This window comes from Sciurus carolinensis, chromosome 1, assembly GCF_902686445.1.
Source record: "Sciurus carolinensis chromosome 1, mSciCar1.2, whole genome shotgun sequence".
Classification (NCBI taxonomy): Eukaryota; Metazoa; Chordata; class Mammalia; order Rodentia; family Sciuridae; genus Sciurus; species Sciurus carolinensis.
In genome coordinates this window covers 154,254,313-154,274,862 of record NC_062213.1, presented here as the reverse complement: position 1 = coordinate 154,274,862, position 20,550 = coordinate 154,254,313, and the positions used below count along the sequence as shown (strand labels likewise).

General features: G+C 37.7%; 1 protein-coding gene across 1 annotated transcript in view; it reads left to right on the top strand.

The window, feature by feature from the left end:
• The window catches only part of Il23r (interleukin 23 receptor), a 57,781-nt gene extending 37,938 nt beyond the window's left edge, over window positions 1–19,843 (top strand). Inside the window, exons 7-10 of the mRNA XM_047527708.1 lie at window positions 10,754–10,843; window positions 13,826–13,928; window positions 16,866–16,956; window positions 19,193–19,843. Coding sequence (XP_047383664.1) covers window positions 10,754–10,843; window positions 13,826–13,928; window positions 16,866–16,956; window positions 19,193–19,843 — 935 coding nt within the window. The remainder of the gene's footprint in view (window positions 1–10,753; window positions 10,844–13,825; window positions 13,929–16,865; window positions 16,957–19,192) is intronic.
• The last annotated feature ends 707 nt before the right edge of the window (window positions 19,844–20,550 follow it).

Below are 20,550 nucleotides of genomic sequence, written 5' to 3'. Positions count from 1 at the left end.
TTATGTTTTCAAAGCATTTTGACATACATTATAAATATTAATGACTGCCAAATAGACAGAGGGAGCCAAGAGCCAGAAGAGTCAAAAAGTTCTTTTGGCGCCCCCTGATGCCCAGAAATTGGAAATACATTATCAACAAAATTATTTTCAATAATGAATATCGATTGGTTCTCTCATTTGAAAGTTAATTTGTAATTTAAAGATTTTGTCTTGAGTTGATATTGCTAAGAATTATTATAACTAGATACAATCTTATAGTATAATTTAGTTGATAGACTAATTATTTTTAAATGAAATCAAGAATTATTTAGCAAGATTATTCAAATTGATAACTAACATTTATTTACAAAGTACTACTGTATATGAGCTTGTTTGATTTTTATGTCAACCATGTTTGGGAGTGTAATTTGCACCATTTTACAAATGCAAAAACTGAGGCATGGCTTGCTAAATAGCACGGTAGCATCTAATTATTCAAATACTGTGTATTCTTCCCACCACCCCTCAGCAGCCTCATCAGTTTTTTCAGCCCTTACATCAACGTAGAGGGGGAAATAATCTAAACACTCTACAAGTTCAGCAAAGGACTGCAAACGTTCTTCTTCAAGAGTAAAAGTTTTCGATTGAAGATATAAGGGACAAAGAACACCAAAGCTACCCTACAACAATCTAAACTTAAAATCTTTTGTTTCCTAAGAAGAAAAATCACTTAAGGGGTAAAAATACCAGTTTAAATTAATATACCTGAAAACTTGCCTTTATCTAAGTTCTGCATGTTGGCTGAGGGGAACCATAAGTTATTCTCTTGGCACAAATATCTTTCCAAGACATATTAAATGAGAAACAATGAAAGTGTGTCAGGGGAAGTACAAATATAAAATCTTTTTTGAAAATTTATTTCTTTTTGTTTGTAAAAGCAATGCAAGTCCATCACAGTACATAGTTTAAAAGTACCTGTGCTTTACATTTTAATGAATTTAATACTTTTTTCTGTGCACCTATTTTTTCTTTCTTTTTTCTTTCTTTTTTTTTTTTTTTTTTTTTTTTTTGAGGTGCTGGGAATTGAACCAGGGCCTTGTGCTTGTGAGGCAAGCACTCTTCCAACTGAGCTATATACCCAGCCCATGCACCTATTTTTAATGGTTTGTGGTGTGGTGTACAAACTGTTTTACATACCAATTTACTTACTTAATTCACCTTGTTGAGTTTTTAAAAACCTATTTAATGACTGCACAGCATTCTGGTTCATGAATGTACTATAATTCATTTAATCACATCCTTATTTAAAGAATATCTAGGTTCTTTCCTTTTTTCATTTTTAATAACCTTCTTTGAATCGATTTGCATATAAACTCACATTTCTTTTAATCTAAAAAGTTTTTAGATTAAAAGATGAGCTCTTTGAAATGGTGATGCAAGCTACCAATTGCTTTTTAGCAAATCTCTAATAGTGATTGCTTTTCACAAAAAATTCTATGGAAAAACCATTATTCACTTATTCATTAAGGATTCATTTAGCCTCTATTACATGCCAGGTACATTCTGGGTGCTTGGGAACCTCAGCAAGCAAAGGAGGCAAAGATCCCTCCCTGCCTTGGAGAAGTCTCATTCTAGAGAAGACAACAATGAAAATCAAGCATAATAATTGCATAGATTACATAGCATTATAAAATAAAAGCATAAATTCCAGCAGTAAGAATCAAACTTCGCATCTGAAGTGTGAAGTGAATTGCCTCATGATCGAAAAGCACTAAAAAGACATCATTCTTATATTACTTTATTTTGAGAATGAGGTTTTTTTTTTGCCAATCAAATTTTTCCAGTAATAAAAGTTTATTTGTGAAGAAATACAATCCAGACAGTAATGTTTCCTCCATGCAGGAATTTCCTGTTTTATTCTCTAAAACTCTTATTTGTGTATCACTGAATTGATTCTTCTCAATACAGTGTTTTCTCAAAATTATGCCCAGCAGGACAAATTCTGAAGGAGGAATGGCTTGTTCTGCAGTCCCTGCATTTTTCTGTATTGTTTCCCCTCTGGAAAAGGCCTTTTTTCTTTTTTGGTCTTTAAAACCTGGTCTCAAGCTAGAGATGTAGCTCAGTGGCAAAGCACTTGCCTACCATGGCAGAAGCTTTGGGTTTGATACACAGTACTACCAAAACAAACAAACAAACAAACAAACAAAAAACCAACCTGTATTCATGACTACTTGGGATGCTGAGATAGGAAGATTGCAAATTCAAAGCCAGCCTAGGCAGCTTATCAAGACCTTGTCTCAAAAGAAAAAGGGTTGGGGGTGCAGCCAGCAGCAGAGCGATCCTGTGTTCAATCCCCAGGGAGGAGACAGGGAATAAATTTAAAAGCATATGTACAGACAGCTATAATGTAAAAAAAAAATTGGGAAAAAAGCAAAATGTTGGTTTCAAAAAGAAACGAAACCATTCATTTAGAGTAAGGGTAAAATAACTTACAAGACTTAATGTCTTTTCCTTCCTTAAAGTATTTGGTCTTTAATGGAAAACAAAGTTTTATACTAAACAAGAAAAAGAGAATCAATCCCTTAGAACAACAGATTTTAGCAAACGCACACAAAAAATTTCTCTGGGTTAGAGATCCATTTTATTCTATCCTGGTAAAACAAGAGGCCAATTTAAATTATGAACTAGACTCCAAGTATCTTCAGGACAATAAATTATAATAACAAACATTTATTGGATGCTTACTATGTATTGGGCACCATGATCAGTATTTTATGTATGAATTGCTCTTTATCACTGCAATCCCATAGAAGGAATGTAATTATTATTCCATGGTACAGAGGAAGGCAGTTGAGGCCCCAGCAGTTTTACCAAACCTTATAAAGGTGGTAAACACTGGAGCCAGGGCAATCTCAATCTGTGGGACTCCAGCACCGATATTATTACAGTTCTGCTGGTCACAGGACTTAGGAAGGTCCTATGTCAGCCCCACACAAACCACCTAAGCAAATCCTCCCTTGCACATTACCTCATAATTAAACTATGCAAACAGAGCTTCATTTCTAATGTAGGGTTTGTTATGAAAATGCAGAAACACAGGAAAAGAACCTCAAGATGTTATCAGCTATTTCTACTTTTGTCATAAATACATGTGGAAACAGCTCTGGGTTGAGGCATTGAGAATGAAGCACAGGATTCCAGGAACCTTGAGCCAGGCAAGGGAAGGAGCATTAGATGAGGATGCAGTAGAGGTGAAGGAGAAGCTGACCATAACAGGATTGCCACAGGTAATTCACTATTTGGTTTTCCAGCTGATCCTAGTCCAGTAAAATATCTAGAACACAGTGTTTCTTGGAGTGGGAGCCATGGGCCTTCTGCATTAGAAACACCTATATGCTTGCTTAAAATGCAGATTCCTGGGCCCCTTCCTAAGTGACATTTCTGCAGGAAAGTGTAAGAACCCAGTTCCAGAAGCAGACACACCCTGTAAGAAGGAGGAGAGTGTCTTACAGATAACACAGGGTACAGGCAGGAAATGTGGACCCAAATGGGGAAGCCTGCTTGGCCAACTCATCCCCTTAGAAATAATCGACTTGGGAGGCAGAAAAAGTGATCATGTGAGAATCTCAGGTAATTATTTCTACTGCCATGTGAACACTTCTCTTTCCTCTTTCTCCCGAGTCTCTATCCGCCTGCCAACCTCAGAAGTGCAGGATATGGGTCTGTACTCCAGTTAACCATGGGTCACAAATGACCTCTTGTGCCTAAATCCTGCCCTGCCTCACAGGTGAGGCTTGAGCTGATCATGAGGACCACAAAGAGCTGCTGTAGTTGGAGTTTTTAACCCACCAACACTAATAGCCACTGTTAAAATCCCTGGGGTCTTGAAGTAGTGTAGAAAGTGCCCGAAAGGGGAAAAGATACTTTGTCCATGTATAGAAAACCAGCACTGAAAATGTGAATGTCAACTCCCTAAACTCACTACAACCAATGTCAGAAAGGTCAAGCAACCACTCCCAGGCAGGAGTGGTGTTCAATTCTTCACTGTAACACAGAACCCTTTGTAATAGAAGAAAACATGGGCACTGGCTTTATAATCCCTTTAATAAGTTATAGGCCTGAGGGAAGGGCATTCACATTTCATAATGACTAATTAACTTGTTTGAATTGCAAGTTGCAGAAGTTTCCCAGAGAAATCATATTATACTTTTTTGACAATTTTCCAGAGGAGGGCAAGTAGGAGCAGAGCTATATGCCACATTGTACTTTGTTCTCATCAAAGTACTTGTTGCTGCTCACCTGTGACTCCTTGAAGGCTATCATTAATGCTTCAGGAGTGTCAGTGGCTAGAAGAGAAAAGCCAAATATTATGTCAGTGGAACAAGTAGAGGTGATAATAAATACAATACAAATTTAATGGTGGTGCACAAAGTGTTTTTCAAAAGTTCTGTTATTTGTAATGAGAGGTTGGTGATTCATTTATATAGAGATGGACAATAAATTTGCAGATTCTTTCTTTGCATATTTTTTGGTAGAACTGGGGATTGAATTCTGGGGCTCTCAACCACTGAACTACATCCACAGCCTTTTTTATCTTTTGCTTTTGAGACCTTTTTGCCAAGTTTGGCATAAATATATAGTTCTTGGTTGCTAAATGTGTTAAATGGACACACATTGTTTCCCAAAATACTAATACTTTTAGACTTTCCATTTGAGTTTTTTTGAACTTCTTTGGATCCTGAACCTAATAAACCACCAGGTTTCTACAGAATAAAATATAATTCAGAAGACTTCCACAATCTCTCTGAGGTTTGTCATCTACTAATAGAGAATAAAGATTATTTAAAAAAAAAAAAAAATAATGCTTTTCCATGAGGAAGTAGTAACCTCCGGCTTTACATTCCTATTGTTGTAGTAACAAACTATCACAAACTAAATCATTTAAAACAGTAAAATTTTATTGTCCTGTAGTTATGAGGTGAGAAATTCAAAATCAGTATCACTGGACTAAAATCAAGGTGGTGATCTCCAGACAGGATCATTTTCATTACCTCCTCCAGATTCCTAAGGCGGCTTTCATGTCTTGGCTTGTGGCTCCATCCTCCACCTTCAAAGTGTCAAGTTCCAGCATCTTTCAATCCCTTTCTCTGACTCTCATCCTCCTGCCTCCTTATATGGCTACTTGAAATTTCATTGGCTTCACCCACATAAACCTAGGATAGTGACCTCATTCCAAGTCCTTCATGCCAGATAAGGTAGCCAAGTCACAGGTTCCAGGGGTTAGGACATGGATATTTTAGGTGTCCATGATTTGTTCTACCACTTCGCCTCACCAGTCCATCCTCTACCTACAATTGCACTTTTTACTAGTCGGTGGTGATTTGTTGTAATCAAAGAAAGTAAAATCTGCTTATCTTATGCAGAAAGAAAATCATTGGAAAGACAGTTGAAAATCAGTAGAAAGGCTGGTGAAATGGACATGAGTAGATCCATGTATGAGCAGGAGCCAGAACTACAGCCAAAAATCACAGCCTGGGAAGAATCTGGTGAAAACCCTATAGCTGGCATGTGTGCCTGCCCTGTGCTGTGGAACCCACTGGTACTGCTGTCCAGCCCCTGGATATAGCTGTAGCTACTGCACACATGTTGGGTACTAAGTAGTTTCCTGAAGCTGTGTGTTACCCATCCTCATTCAGAGTCTTGGAGTTGAGGGAGCAGGCATCTGACTAGCTAGACTTAGGTCATCTTCTTAAGCTAATTGCCAGCTGTGCAGAGAGGGAGTATCTGCTCCTCCAAAACTTCTGCAGAGGGAAGCCCTACTTGCTGCTTACCTATGTTAGAATGTCCACAAGGAAGTAGGTCCTGGTGTTGGGCAATTGAAAAATGGCAAATGCCTACTAGAATAGGGACAGGTTCAGGAATAGGGACAAGCAATGCCAGAGAGCAGGGCTGTACTTTTGTAAGATCTTTGACCACTAGTAAGTGTGGAAAGTTGCCCATTCTTGCACATTGAGTTTTGCTACACTTTGACTTTAGACCCTCATCTTTATATGCTCCATACCACTTAGGAAAATTTTCTGGATGATTGCTGCTGTTTACCTTTTCCTCCTCTTATTCTTTGTCTTAATAATATAACTGCCTTATGTACATTTTGTACCTTCTCTCTAAACATAAAAAGTGCTCACTGCCTAGGAATATATGAATGAAGAAAGTCCCTTGAAAATTTCTCTGCATACCTTATCATCTTTAATATATATGATTGACATAATCCATTCATCTACTACATGATTTATTGTTTGACTTGTTTTTCGAGGTGTGGTAATGAGTGTGTTGCTGACATTTCATTTTCTCTGCCCTGGGCTTCTGGTGCCTACCTGATAAGTGTGACCATTGTCTGAACAATAATGGTGAATTCCAACCACAGGGCTAAACTGATCTGGCCTGGGGAAATAGCACTTAAATACTGTTTTTATTTAAAGAGATGTTTGTGTCTAAAAAAATGGGATGGAAGCAAAAAACTCGAATAATTTAAAAAACATACCCTTTGCTCTTTATTTTTTTTTTCATAATAACTCCTCTTTCTTGAACATCTAGAATCTTCTGAAAGAAAGATCCAGAAAGGTTCATGTCTCATCTCACATCAAAGTCTTTATGAGGCAGGACTTTGTTGTCATGGCTTTGACACAAGGTTGGCAAAGGCAGAGGTAAATGAAGAAACCTTATAGGTGTTGGGACTCAGTAATTTCACTTGCCAAAGTCTAGCCTAAGGAAGTAATCAGATAGGGAAGTCAAGAGATATGGAAAGGAAGTTTGTGTACAATGATATTTATCCTAAAGCTAATTATAATAGTAAGAATTTGAAAACAATCTCTAAGTCCCACAATAGCAAAAACTAATGCTCATTAGAGTTTTAATTTATGTAGAACATCATACTGAGTTGCTAGATAAGAACTATCTAATTAAGCGTCAAATGTGAAGCACTGCTATTATCCAATTTTACAAATGAAGAAACTGAGTCACAGGAGGGTTAAGCAATTTTCCAGGGCCATACTACTCTAACTGGTGGAGCCAGGACTGAGTTTCATTTGAGATCACAGTTGGTGTTTGAAACTACCAAACTGTACAGTTTCTCAGTAGAACTATGACTGAATAAATACAGTACAAACATGATACTTAAGGATATCTTAAATATCCTTAAATATGATGTCTCAAACAATTTTTAATAAGGAAATATTTAGTACATAATGATGAATGAAAAAGGCAGAGCCAACATTTATTAAAGAGTATGATCTCCACCAGGGTACAGACAGACAAAAAATGCCGTCAATACATATTAAAAATGATTAGTTCTAGTTTGTGAATAAAAATAAAGTTGTATATGTATCTCCATACTTTTCTATATTTTTGAGCACCCTATAATTAGCACATATTGCTTGTACAATCAAATAGTTGACTTTAGGAAAAAAATAATTCTAGACTGAAGATTGAAAGAATCAGTGCTATCTGGGTTAGCCCAATCGCAGCCTACAGTGGTGGTGTCTGGATCCCCAGAGGCCACCAGTAGCTCTACCCACCATGAGTGGCCCCCCGCAGCAGAGCAATGTAAGCTTCAGCCTGGGCAGGCTGCTTGCAGGGCTGAGTGTGCACCACACCCTGAGCTGTCCTGCTGCAGAAGTGAAGTTAATAATTAAAGGGACTAGTGACCAACACAAACTACATGTCAGAACTGGTTGGGAATTTCCATCCTTCAACCTCTACCTCAGTGACATCGGGCAAGTTATTTACCTTGAGTTCTTGTTTTCCCATCCATAAAATGAGGCAATAGTATTATCTACATGATTGAGTTGTTGTGAGAATTAAATGAGAGACAGTATGTAAAGAATAATATGTTATCTGGAACATAATTAGTACTCATTAAATGGTTGCTTCAAAAGGATAACAAATCACACTTGGCCCCACACTAGACAGAGAGAGAAAAACCATGGAGAAGATTTGGCATTGTCCCTAAGAAATAAATGTGATACATTATTACTAAAACCAGGTACTTTTGAGTGGATTTAATTGATTTAGCCTGGTATTTGTTGGACCAAAGAATATAGTTATGTTATGCTTTAAGTTTTGTCCAATAAGAAGAAACTACATGATTTGTTCTAAACAACATTAAGTTCCCTTCAAACACATTGTCTTCTGTAAGGCTGACTTTAAAGTTCAATATCAGTGCATATAAGTCACATAAAATATTTCCCCAAAGTCCCCAAATTAGAGATGAATTGGGTTTTCTGAGTATACTCCTGTGAAAGTAATAGGCGTAATTTAACTTCCTGTTGCATGGGTAGAATTGTCCCATAACACTGAACATATTAAATGAACAATGAAAATATCACAAGGTTTTTTTTTAGCACATTAGACAATATCCTGACAATTACAGCTGATAAAAACATTTTTCAGTTGTAGAGGAATCTGCATGTGTGCATCATTGTTTATTGATGGTTTCATATGTTGAAATGTTTGAAAATACTTTAAAACACTAATTACTGGCAAATTGAGGAGATGAAATCAGGTTATTTTTCTCTCCTTTTTTCTTGTTAAAAATATTTTTCAGGGCTGGGGAGATAGCTCAGTCGGTAGAGTGCTTGCCTTGCAAGCACAAGGCCCTGGGTTTGATCTCCAGCACCCCAAAAAAAAAATTGTTTTTTCTCTATTATCACTTTTGCTTTTTAATGAAAAATGTTAAGTGTAACTTAAAAAGAATGACCTAACCACTTGGTGGCAGTATGCCATGAAGAATACAGTCTCTGGCTCTGTTTCAATCCCATGATTAAAAATTTTGTCATTGACTTGATTTTGTCTCTGATAATCTTGTTTACAAGTTATGTTACTTCAGATATCTGATTCTTTGTGAAATTACCCTCTGATAATTAAGCACCTCTTTTAAATGACTTTAATCTAATTTAAATGTATGCATCTGATTGATTTGAAAGTATGATAACAAATAGACCCTAAAGGAAGATTGCATTTATTCTCTATTAGGGTTAATAAAGCCCTAGTCAGATATGAAAATTATTTTTATATGATGCAAAGTAATAACTGGATGAAATTTCAATGTCAAATAATCACCTGTAATTTATGAAACAATTGCATTCAACTGAAAAACCAACACTATTTATTACTTTTAAATAAAAATATGAATTTTAAAATAACAAAAGGAAAAATAATAATTCTGCAACATATGGTTTTGCCAAATTGAAAATCTTGTTGCATTTTAATGTTATTTCTATCATTGAAATTTCAAATTAAGGCAAATGCAGATTCCAGCTTGTGCTGAGAATGAACATTGACTTGTAAAATAGTGATTTAGATGTGTGAAACTGGCTGCCCATTAAGGTATGACTTTAATCCACCTGAGTCTGATGAAGCCGTATGCTAGGGAGAAAAAGAAACTTAGTAAAGCATTGAGAAGCCAAATTTGCAGGAAACACTTTCCTCTTGCTGTAGAGAAGCCAGAATAAAAACACAGGAAAGAACTTTTGGCTTTTACAATGTTTTCATCTTCTAAAATTCCCCTCCCCATTGTTCTTAGAAAACAACCCTTCAATAGAGCTTGTTCCTGCACCCAAATCAGCCTTTCTCAAAAATTTCCAAAGACCTGTAAGATCTTTTCACTGAAAATGTGTGATCCATTTCTCAAAGAGAGTCTTGTGAGCCATGTAGCTTATTATATAAGCCTGTGATATCTCGCTGACAGTTAGAGATACCTTAAGTATCCTCCCTGGCCCCAGAATATATATATATATATATATATATATATATTTTTTTTTTTTTTTTTTTTTTTTTTTGCGGTACTGGGGATCGAACTCAGGGTCTTGTGCTTGCAAGGCAAGCACTCTACCAGCTGAGCTATCTCCCCAGCCCCCCCAGAATATTTTTGTAAAGAAGAATGTGAATACTGACATCAGAATGAGTAAATAAGGACTTGAGGGGCTCCCAGGGATGCAGAGCTTAGAACAATCTTCAGAAATGTCTTCTAATAACTGGGAGAATTGTGTCCTTGAAGTCACCCCTGGCAGCTTCTAATTATCAGAAAGGCGGGGACTAGCAAGGTCTCTCCAGGATTCTTTTGTGTTCTGATTAAAAATGAGTTAGCTGCCAAGACTGCTCACCCAAACCTGGTCGGAGGACTTCATTAACAGGCCCCTGACAACCTTGATAACTAGACAGGGCCGGCCAGGATCCTTGCCATTGGGAAAGGAGCAGAGAGGAGTCATTAATGACATTCCTGTGTTACAACCCTAAAGTGTCTGCTAATCAAAATTGAGCTTCTTATGGGGAGCCAAAAGGGGGTGAACAGTTTCCCAAAGATTGCACAAAGGCAAAAGTGACACATCTCCAAGGCCCTTAAGGAAACTCAAACCTTATTGCATCATCTGTTGAAAGGAATCAAGTAGAAATCACTTACTGTGCATTTTTCTGGCTCAGTGACATAAAGTTCCTTGGTATTTGTTGCCTAGAAGCCTCGTGAAATTAGTGGACACACCTTGAAGTTTTACAAACCCTCAGTGGTTTCTAATTGTCCTTGCAATATTTCCTCCTTGGAGATTTACCCAATTAAATAAAAAAAGAGAAAAGACACACTTAAAGGCCATTGCTTTTATTCCACCCTTCAAGCCTATTAAAGTTACTGGTTGACTGAATCGTTTCTGAGCAAGGGAAGAAAGTTTCTGAAGAAATAGAGCCACCCAAGTACAGAAGAAGTTGATGCTCTTTTCTTTTTAAGTCCCCCAGGTCACACCAAAATCATTCCAAAGTGATACTTGGAATTCTGGCCTTCTAATTTCTTCCACCTTGAAAGGTAAGCTTACTTCTGGTAAGAAAATATTGCTGAGGGGACTGGCGTGGCTCAGTGGTAGAGCACTTGCCTAGCATGTGCGAGGCACTGGGTTTGAGTCTCAGCACCACATAAAAATAAATAAATAAATAAAATAAAGATATTGTGTCCTCTACAACTAAAAATATTTAAAAAAGAAAAGAAAATACCACTAAGACTTTTTGAGTAGTCTGCAGTAATCACCTGTTTTAACCCCCATAATGAAAAGTCACATGCCAGGCTTCAGTTTCTGGGCAATAAGATATGCCATATGCTTTCTGTAGAAAAATACTCAGCAAAGTATAAAAATATGCTTAAGATTGAAATAAAGGAGATGGTTAGGTGGCTTTTGCCAGCTTTTACAGTGAGTTGGACAGATTTTTATCTCAGTAGGTAGGTGCTGGGTTTCAAATCCCAAAAACTTCTAAAAATATACCACTCTCTGTCTACCATGTGCTGGGAGTTTTATATACATCATCTTTTTTGATCTTCAAAACAATCTGGTAAGGTAAGTATTACAGGTCTATTTTATAAATGAGAAAACCAAAGCTCTGAGGGATTGAGGAATGAGTCCAAGGTCACACAGCTGCTAAGGGACAGATAAAAATTCAAATCCTGTTATTTTAAGTCCCGAAATCTGTGCTTTTTCTCTTACACTAGCAGCTCCCATTTAATTTGTTTATATGACTGGGTATGTTTGTTGATGAGCATAATTAAATGTTTTAGGCAGGAAAAAATATTAGATTAGGTGGTGTAGCGGGTGTTTTAGGTAAGTTCTGCATTGCTGTAACCAAAATGCCCAACAAGAATGACTTAGAGGAGGAAAAATTTATTTGGCATTCATAGTTTCAAAGGTCTCAGTCCATAGATGGCCTACTCCATTGCTCTGAGCTGAAGGTGATGCAGCACATCATGGTGGAAGGGCCTAGGAGAGTTAAGCTGCTCTGCAGAGCCAAGAAAGGACAGGGAGAGAAAGAGAGAGAGAGAGAGAGAGAGAGAGAGAGAGAGAGAGAGGCAGGCTAGCCTCCTGAAAGATGCATCCTCCCAGGGCATGCCCCCAGGGACATACTTCCTCTAGTCATGTCCCACCTGCCTGCAGTTACCACCCAGTCAGTTCATTCAAACTAGTATGGACTGATTAGGTTACAGCTCTCACAATCCAATCATTTTTACCTTTGAACATTCTTGCAGTGATACAGACACTCTATCCAAACTGTAACCATGGGCAAATATAACTCTAAATAGAAATTTCAGACTGAAAAACTTTAGCATGACTATTTCAACATAGCACACCATTTACCTCCTTGCATAGAGATCTGACAGGACTAGTGTAATAACTTTTGCAGGTTGTGTTGATAGTCTTTTCAGTTTCACTGATTCATTAAACAAATATTCAGTAAACAACTCTTATATGCCAGGTATTATTTTGAGTGATGGAGAATTAGTAGTGAAAAAAAAAAAAAAAATGAACAAAGCCCCCATCTTCATGGAGTTTCCATTCTAGATAGAAGAGAAAAATAGCCAACAAAAACAACAAGAAAAAGCAGGTGGTGGCTAAATGTTATAAAGAAACATGAGGCTAGGAGAAGGCACTCTGAATTTGTCAGTGCAAAACAGTAATGAGCCCAGTGCTTAGACAAAGTACAAAAATATGCTTAAGATTAGCTTCAGTGCAGACACCTAACTAAGAATGTCTATACAGACATACATCTTGATATTTCTGTTGGAATTGTGGAGGTCAAGAATTCAAGTCTGTTCTACTAGATAGTATTAGTATCCCTATTTTATGGAAGACAGAACCTGAGTCTCAACACATTTACAATTATGCCCCACAGTCACAGAACTGATAAATGGCAGAGTTCAACTCAGCTCTTGGTCACTCCTCCCCACTCCTTAAACCCCTTCTCCCAGCACCATGATAACTTGGGAGTTCTCTATCCAATGGGTGTGGTACCCCATAAAACCATTAGTTGCTTGAAATATTTATCAGTGGATCTTTAGCTCTGGGAAACACCAGTGTCATCTTCCATTGGGATTTGAAGTGATATAAAGCTACACAGGCACCTGCTTGCCAATTGGGTTTAAGAGAGGAACTGCTCAATCTGGAGATCCCGAGGGCATAGTAGGCACAGCAGGGCAATAACTAGGGTAGGGGCAATATAATATGTGTTTCCTTGCTTGTATACAATAAAGAGGTAGTGAGGGTGGACAGAGGACCACTGGTAGGCCAACAGACTGCATGCTCTAGAACAAAGTGCAAGCTAAGTCATGTCTTAGCTAACTTCTATATTTGAAAAACAGGGTTTTTTTTCATGAACTAGGGAGAAAATGTTATAAGTGTGGTGAGTAGCACATGCTGGATAAATTATTTTAATTATTTCAAGATTTCAGGAGATTAACTCAATGTCAAAATGCAAGAAAAGCATTGTTTTTGAAATAAGTATAGGACTATAGCAATGTTGATTTCTTTCTTATGCCATCTATTGTTCTAGGTAGAGTGAATGTCCTTTCTCAGCAGGAAATTTTTCATAAAGAATGATGAGAAGTTGCACATAGATTGTGTCTCACACAAAAAGTTAAAAACAAAACAAAACCTCAGTTGTGATTGTGGCCAACATTAGACCTTGTCACAAGCAATTGGGAATTCTCACCTGTGTCAAACAAACCAGATGAGGTTCATTACTAAACATTTTCATATCAAATATGCATGTACAAGCTGACCGCATCTGCTGGAGATGCACTTCTAGAAACCCACTGACAGCAGATACATGCAGTCCAATTTTCTTGAACTGCTAAGACTGTCATGCGGTTTGGAGCAGCAGTGCTTTATAGCCTGAGGTATAGGTGGCCTTTGCCTCCCCTTTTCCTTTTCCTTTTCCTTTGATATCAGTGACCTTCACTTTGAATAGAGTAGAGAGAACACTACTGGCATCCCATGAACACTAATGCTTAGTTAAAATTATTTTTCTTTCCTTTCATTAGACAACAGGCAAGACATTGGACTTTTATCGGGAATGGTCTTCTTTGCTGTTATGTTGTCAATTCTTTCTTTGATTGGGATATTTAACAGATCGCTCCGAACTGGGTAGGTTTTTGTAGTTTCTATTTTCTAATTTAGGCGATATATACATGCTATCCAATGATAGTCAATTCAGTTATTTACTAGAAAAACCCACTAAACTTTTTACTCAGCAAAAGGAAAATGAAAGGTTCAACGTTGAGTGCCAAGCTCTTCACAAATACCATTCGTTTAATCCTCATAATGACATACCAAAAAGCGCCATGACCTGTTTTTCAGAAGACCTGAACAAGGTTGAAAGGCCTGGGGTCATGGAGCACTAGGCCAGGAGTCCAGTTAGACAGGGTTGACATCCACAGCCATGCTGTCCCCACAACAGACACACACAGTCTTTCATGATGCCCTAAGCCCATCCACAGCACCTGGGTTCTTCAGAATGGTTACATTATAGCAAACCTTGAATTCTACCCAAAGAAAACAGCTGAAACAGTGTGAAAAGAAGTGTGGCAATGTTTGAATTTGTCACTTTGTTACCAATCTTGTTGGAGGTTAGGGATCCAGCCCCTTCTTGCTTCTTTCAATCTATCCTCCGATCCCCATATGGTATTAGTGAAGTTCTGTGCCAAGTTAAATGAGGTTTTGAGAAAAGCAAGGTCCTTGGTCCTTTTAGTTTTACTGGATGTATTGAGTATCTCTAATGTGTTAATAGATGGGTTGTTTCATGTGGCAGTTTCCCAGTATATCCAATTACGCACAGATGTTGACACATACAAATATTCTTTGCCAAATTGGAACTGAGTTTCTCTTTCTTGTCATCACTTGCTTCATGAGATAATCGTTCTTTTAAATTTATTATCAAAAAGCAGTAGAAAGGCTTTAAGTAAGCTCTTCTAAATAAAGTATGCTAATGACTTCTTATTTACATAATTTCTCCCTCGGAATTTAAGTAATGTTTCAAAATTTAAATTGTATGTTAGTGAACATATCCCTAATGCCCTGGCAAGGTGGGCAACTAATGTGGAATTTCATTTTAAGTAGTTTTAAAATATGCTTGATCATAAAGTCCCTTGAAATCTAATTCTAATTTCAAAGTTATGCTCCATAAAGATACTAAATTTTGCATTATTATTCTCCAAAGTCCTACTTAGTTTGAAATTTTAAATGACCTTAAGTTTATTATTAAAAATAACCTAAAAACTGGGGCTAGGATTGTAGCTCAGTGGTAGAATGCTTGCCTAGCATGTGTGAGCCACTGGGTTCGATTCTCAGCACCACATATAAATAAAGACCCATCAACAACTAAAAATGTATATATGTACATATATATTCTAAAAACTAACTTTGGGTTGGTAATGACAAAGAAGACAATTCTTGGTTAATTCAATTATTTGAATAAGTACACTTTTTTAAAAGATAAAAGAAGCAAAAGTAATTCCAATATTACTATTTTACATATAAGCAGATACTGTTATTTTATATAACAATATATATTTTATATTATTTATAAAAGCCCTACATCAGAAACAGAACTGGACAACACATTTTAAACAGAGGACAAAACATTTTAAACATAAAGAAACCAAGAATAGGTAAATATATATAAATACATTCTCGCTGTAGCACATGCTATATAAAAACTTCACCACAAGAGTGAGAATTTACTAGTTTGATCTAATTTTGAACATAGAGAGTATAAAAAAACTGAATCATAAAACATTGTATAAAAATATATAAAGCAATCACTTTTGCCCCAAAGTTCAAGGTCAATTAGTGCTTGTGGTATTCATGCAATCATTTTGGTTGTTACTTAATAAAAAGTTTTAGAGAATGTGCTTAAACAGATAACCTGTTGTTCACAGGTCCTTGTTAAAATGTGAAAATAATCCTGAGATGAGAATAATCTCTTCTGTGTTTCTGGTGCAACCTTTTCACCATCTGGATTTGTACTGTCAATATGTAAAGTGTTTTACGATCAATGGCATCACCAAGGATAATCTGAAAGGGCGGGAAGTTCTCTTTTCTTTCTATCACCTCACCCCTGGGATTCTTAATAAGCACACAGTCTAGGTGCAAACCAGTGCTCACAATGCCACACAGTTGTTCCCTCACCTCCTACTTCAACCAAGTAAAGAAAATTTGAAGGTATCATAATTGTCTCAACAGTATTTGGAATAATTACAAAATCCAGACTTAGGGGAGCTTGAATTATAGATGTTTATGATGTAATAGTCTCTTCTTTTGCATTTAATCATTACGGTTGCCTTAGAAAATTCTACAAAATATTCCTTACATTTTTCAAACTTTCCCACCCTCACATGGTCTGCTTAGAGTGTTTTGCCATATTTAACATGTGTATGGTTTCTCCAGTTCTCTTAAATCTAATGTGTTTTGAAATGTTCCTGCTCATTGGAAAGAAGTAGAACAATAGAGACCAGAGGAATACCTAAAAAGATACTGAATCAACTTTCCCTTAACTTTAAGTATGAGATGGAAACCTTAGTCCTATATCAGGAATTCTGATTTTTTTTTAATTGTTAAAATCTTTTTTATTTTTACAGACTGCATTGTGACTCATTGTACACAAATGGGGTACAACTTTTCATTTCTATGGTTGTACACAACGTAGATTCACACTATTCATATAATCATACATATACATAGAGTAATACCGTCCATTTCATTCTACTGCCTTTCTATCCCCCACCCCTCCTACCCCATTTTCCTCTACACCTTCCAAAGTTCCTTCATTCTTCTCTTCCCCCATCACATCCCCTCATTATATATTGTCATGCACTTATCAGAGAAAACATTCAGCCTTTGGTTTTTTTGGGCTTGGCCTATTTCACTTGATATTTTCCAACTTCATTCATTTACCAGCAAATGACCAGGAATTCTGATTTTTATTATGTATTCCACTCTAGTTGACTTCCTCATCTCCTGTGAGTGCCTGCACCAATCAGAAAGAATATGCTGCTTCTAATATGTCACATTTGATTTTTTTAGAATTAAAAGAAAAATCTTACTGCTGATACCAAAGTGGCTTCATGAAGACATACCTAATGTGGAAAACAGTAATATTGTGAAAATGCTTCAGGTAACCAGACACTATCAAATAAAGATGGAGTGGCAATTGGGACCAAGAGCGGGTCTAATGAAAGAAAACTTAATTTCCATTCAAATATATGGGTACATATATTAACGTAATTACACATGTCTAAAGAAACAAAATGGTACATATTTTAAATCCTACTTGAAAGAGATGAAGGAATAAGATAGATCAGGGGAGGAAAAGAGAGAAGGAAGGAAGAAACCATGCTATTCAAAAGAGAAATGTGAAGTGGAAGACTATGGGTCAGGTACCAAGGTCACTAGACCAAGAAGCTGGCAGATGTCTTCAGGGGCAAAGGATGCAGGGAAAACTCAGTGGGATGAGCCTCAAAGACTCGAGGAAGCTTCTGTTTTACACAAGATGGAGAAGAGGTGGAGCCGAAGGAGAACCACTTCCTTTCTTAAACCCAGTGGAATATGAACAATTAACATGAGGGGACTGGAAGATGATGTCACCAGGGGTGACATTCCAGCAAAGAGAAGGGTGTGCACCAGGAAGACCCCGAGGAGAGGGCTCTGCTGGCTGTGGAAGAGGAAAGGGTCTCTATGTGTTTCCAGTCGTCTGCTCAGCTAGCCAGGACCTGGAAGCCCAGTCAGTGGGGCAGACGTGTCATCTAAGCCTTGCAGTGCGGGAAGGCACATGGAGTGACATGTGAGCCCAGACGTGTGATGGGAGTTGAGAGGAAACACACAGAGGTGAGAAGGAGATTCTGAGGAGAAAGCAAGAGCATTTGAAGCAGAGGTGACAATGGGAGCAAAGGTCCAGAGGCCAGACCTGCACATCAGGTAGGAGAATGTTGAGTTTGTCAAGCAAATAAACATGGCTCTGTTTGTGGGTCAGGTAAGCCCATCAATCAGCTCTTCCCAGCCTCACATCATCATTTGAACAAGAGGTTCCTAGGTTAAAACTAAAAAAGAGTTTTTAAAGTTTTCAAACCACTAGCAGCAGAGTGAAGTTCAACTACTGTAACAAGACCTGTGAGGTGACCCCAGTCTGCATCCCAGCCATATTGCAGCCACTCCTCACATCATGCTTTTCCATTAAGCAACACCTGACATGCTGTTCTTGTCAAAAAAAGCCTGGCCAGTTCTCTGAGGAGGCAAGGCACGAAGAAAACTTAAAAAGCACTTCACATAGCTTTATTTGAGATCCTCCCTTTGGTCAAACTCCTGTCCTACTCTGGGCTCCTGGAATTGGAGGTGAACCTTGGTTTCTTTTAGATGAGTCTGGGTTGCTGCTCAAGAGATTAAGGAGTGGTACCTTAGTCTGCTCAGAGCCGTCGTGACAAAATGCATAGACTGACTGACTGATTTAAACACCAAGCACGTGTTTCTCACAGAGACTGGCAAGTCTACAACAAAGGTGCCAGCCAATTGAGTTCCTATTAAGGGCTTTCTTGCCCTCCTCACTTGGCAGAGAGATCATCTCTCTCCTGTCTCTTCTTCACTAATCCCTTTCATGAGGTCTCCACCCTCAAGACCGAATTACTTCCCAAAGTCCCCCACCTTCAAATAACATCACTTTGGTTTTAACATATGAATGGGGAGGGCACAAATGTTCAATCTGTAAGAGATGGCTCTAATTTTATAACTGTGATGACTAGGAGTTATTTGCCCTGGGAGGCTAGCCATCAACTGGAAGGTCTCAAGTCCTTCCCACAAAAGTCAGCAGGCTGAAACCTTCGCCCACCTGCCTGATTGTCCCACATATCTAAATTGTGAGTAGCTGTGCACCCTGAGAGCCTCAGCACACCCACACACTACGCCTCACTCTTAATACATAAACAAAATAGGAGTCTCTCCCCTTTCTTTTATTTAGGTAACAACTGGGGTTTTTCGGTAGTAAGCCTCCATAATATTAAGGAAATATTCCTATGTATTCCAAAGCCCAACATTAATATCCAAGTTAATCTGCAAGTCTCTTCTTTCTCTTTAAAACTTTTAAACCAAGAAATATGCTTAAGACATGGATTATTTTCATTGTTCCTTTCTTTCAGTCTCCTCTTGGGAGGATTTCATAAGGATTTGGAACTAAGCAAGAGAACAAAAGACAAAAGGAGGAAATCATACGGGAAGATAAACAATGTGAGAAAAGGGAGGGAGAGAGGAAGGTTGAGGGAAAGAACATTCCAGAGCTTATTCAATTATCCAGCTGGCTCCTTTTAAAATGGTTCCTGTAAAATAAAACCATGTCTTTTTTTTTTTTTTTTTCCTTCCCCTAGGAAAAAAGTGAATTTGTGACTAGTAATGCCAATGAACAGGTCCTTGATGTGGATCCCGAGATTACAGAGATAAGGGAACTCTTTATCCCAGAAGAGCCCAAGTCCATGGATTGCAAGGAAAATACATGCTCCCTGGAGACAAGCGACTCTCTGCCAAAGTCACTGTTCACCAGCACTCCCATTGTGTACATTCCTGACCTCCACACTGGATATAAGCCCCAGATTTCAAGTTTGCTCCCTGGGGGACATCATCTTAGCCAAAGCGATGAACAGGACTCTTCAACCCCCACACCACAAGTGGATTCCTTGGGTCTGGGAAAGAATGTTAGGTTTAAAAAGTATCCTAACTTTGGTTTTTCTGTCGCAAGTATGAATTCGCTAGACAACACGCTGGTTCTTGAAGAATTAAGCCTCATTTTAAATCAGGGAGAACGCAGTCCCCTTGACCTACCAAACTCAACCAAGGGGGAAACGACCACATTTTTGGAAAATGATTCACCCAGTGATCCCATTCCAGAACAGACGCTGCTGCCTGATGACTTCGTCTCCTGTCTGGGGATCATGGATGAGGAGTTGCCATCTATCAACTCTTACTTTCCACAAAATATTTTGGAAAATCACATCAATACGATTTCATTCTTGGAAAAGTAAGCGGGGTGGTCAAAATCCATGTGGGAAACCCTGTCTTGCGGTGGGAAGTTTGAGCCTTCCCTTGACTGAAATTTAATTCCTTCTCAAAGGCACAAAAGTGGAACCTTCCTGGTGGCCACAAAAAAGCAGCATTACTAGGGATATCAATGTGTTTTAAAAAAATATATCAACTATTTTCCTCTTCATATTTTCCTTCATTGAAAGGTGCAGAACAGCTGTTTTGTAAGAAGAAAGCATAAATAATACAAGAGATGTGGTAGTGAAATAAATCCTGAAAACAGTTCTCTGAAGTTAAAATGTTATTCATTTGCAAGGGGAGAAGCAAGTTTAGTTTTCAATTTATCACTTAAAATTCTCTTGAGTTATAAAAATATAGCCCCATGCAACAAAATTAATAAAACAAAAGAAACAGAGGAATAGTTTATTAACATATTTGTTATATGGTTTTTCCCACTACTTTGCATTCAGGTATTAGAGATTTGATGGTTACTTAGTGTGTTTTGGACTAAAAGAACTGTATAGCAATGATGTTAGAAACAACGAGGGTCCCTTCTTCGCTCAGATTGAGTGGTGACATTGTTCTTCTGTGGCAGAGCTGACCTATTACTTACACTATATAAATATAGCAGAATCCATGAGCTGTAGCAGATGCAGAATCACCAGGATGCATTTTTTTTATCAAGTGTATATTAGATATGCCAGAAAAT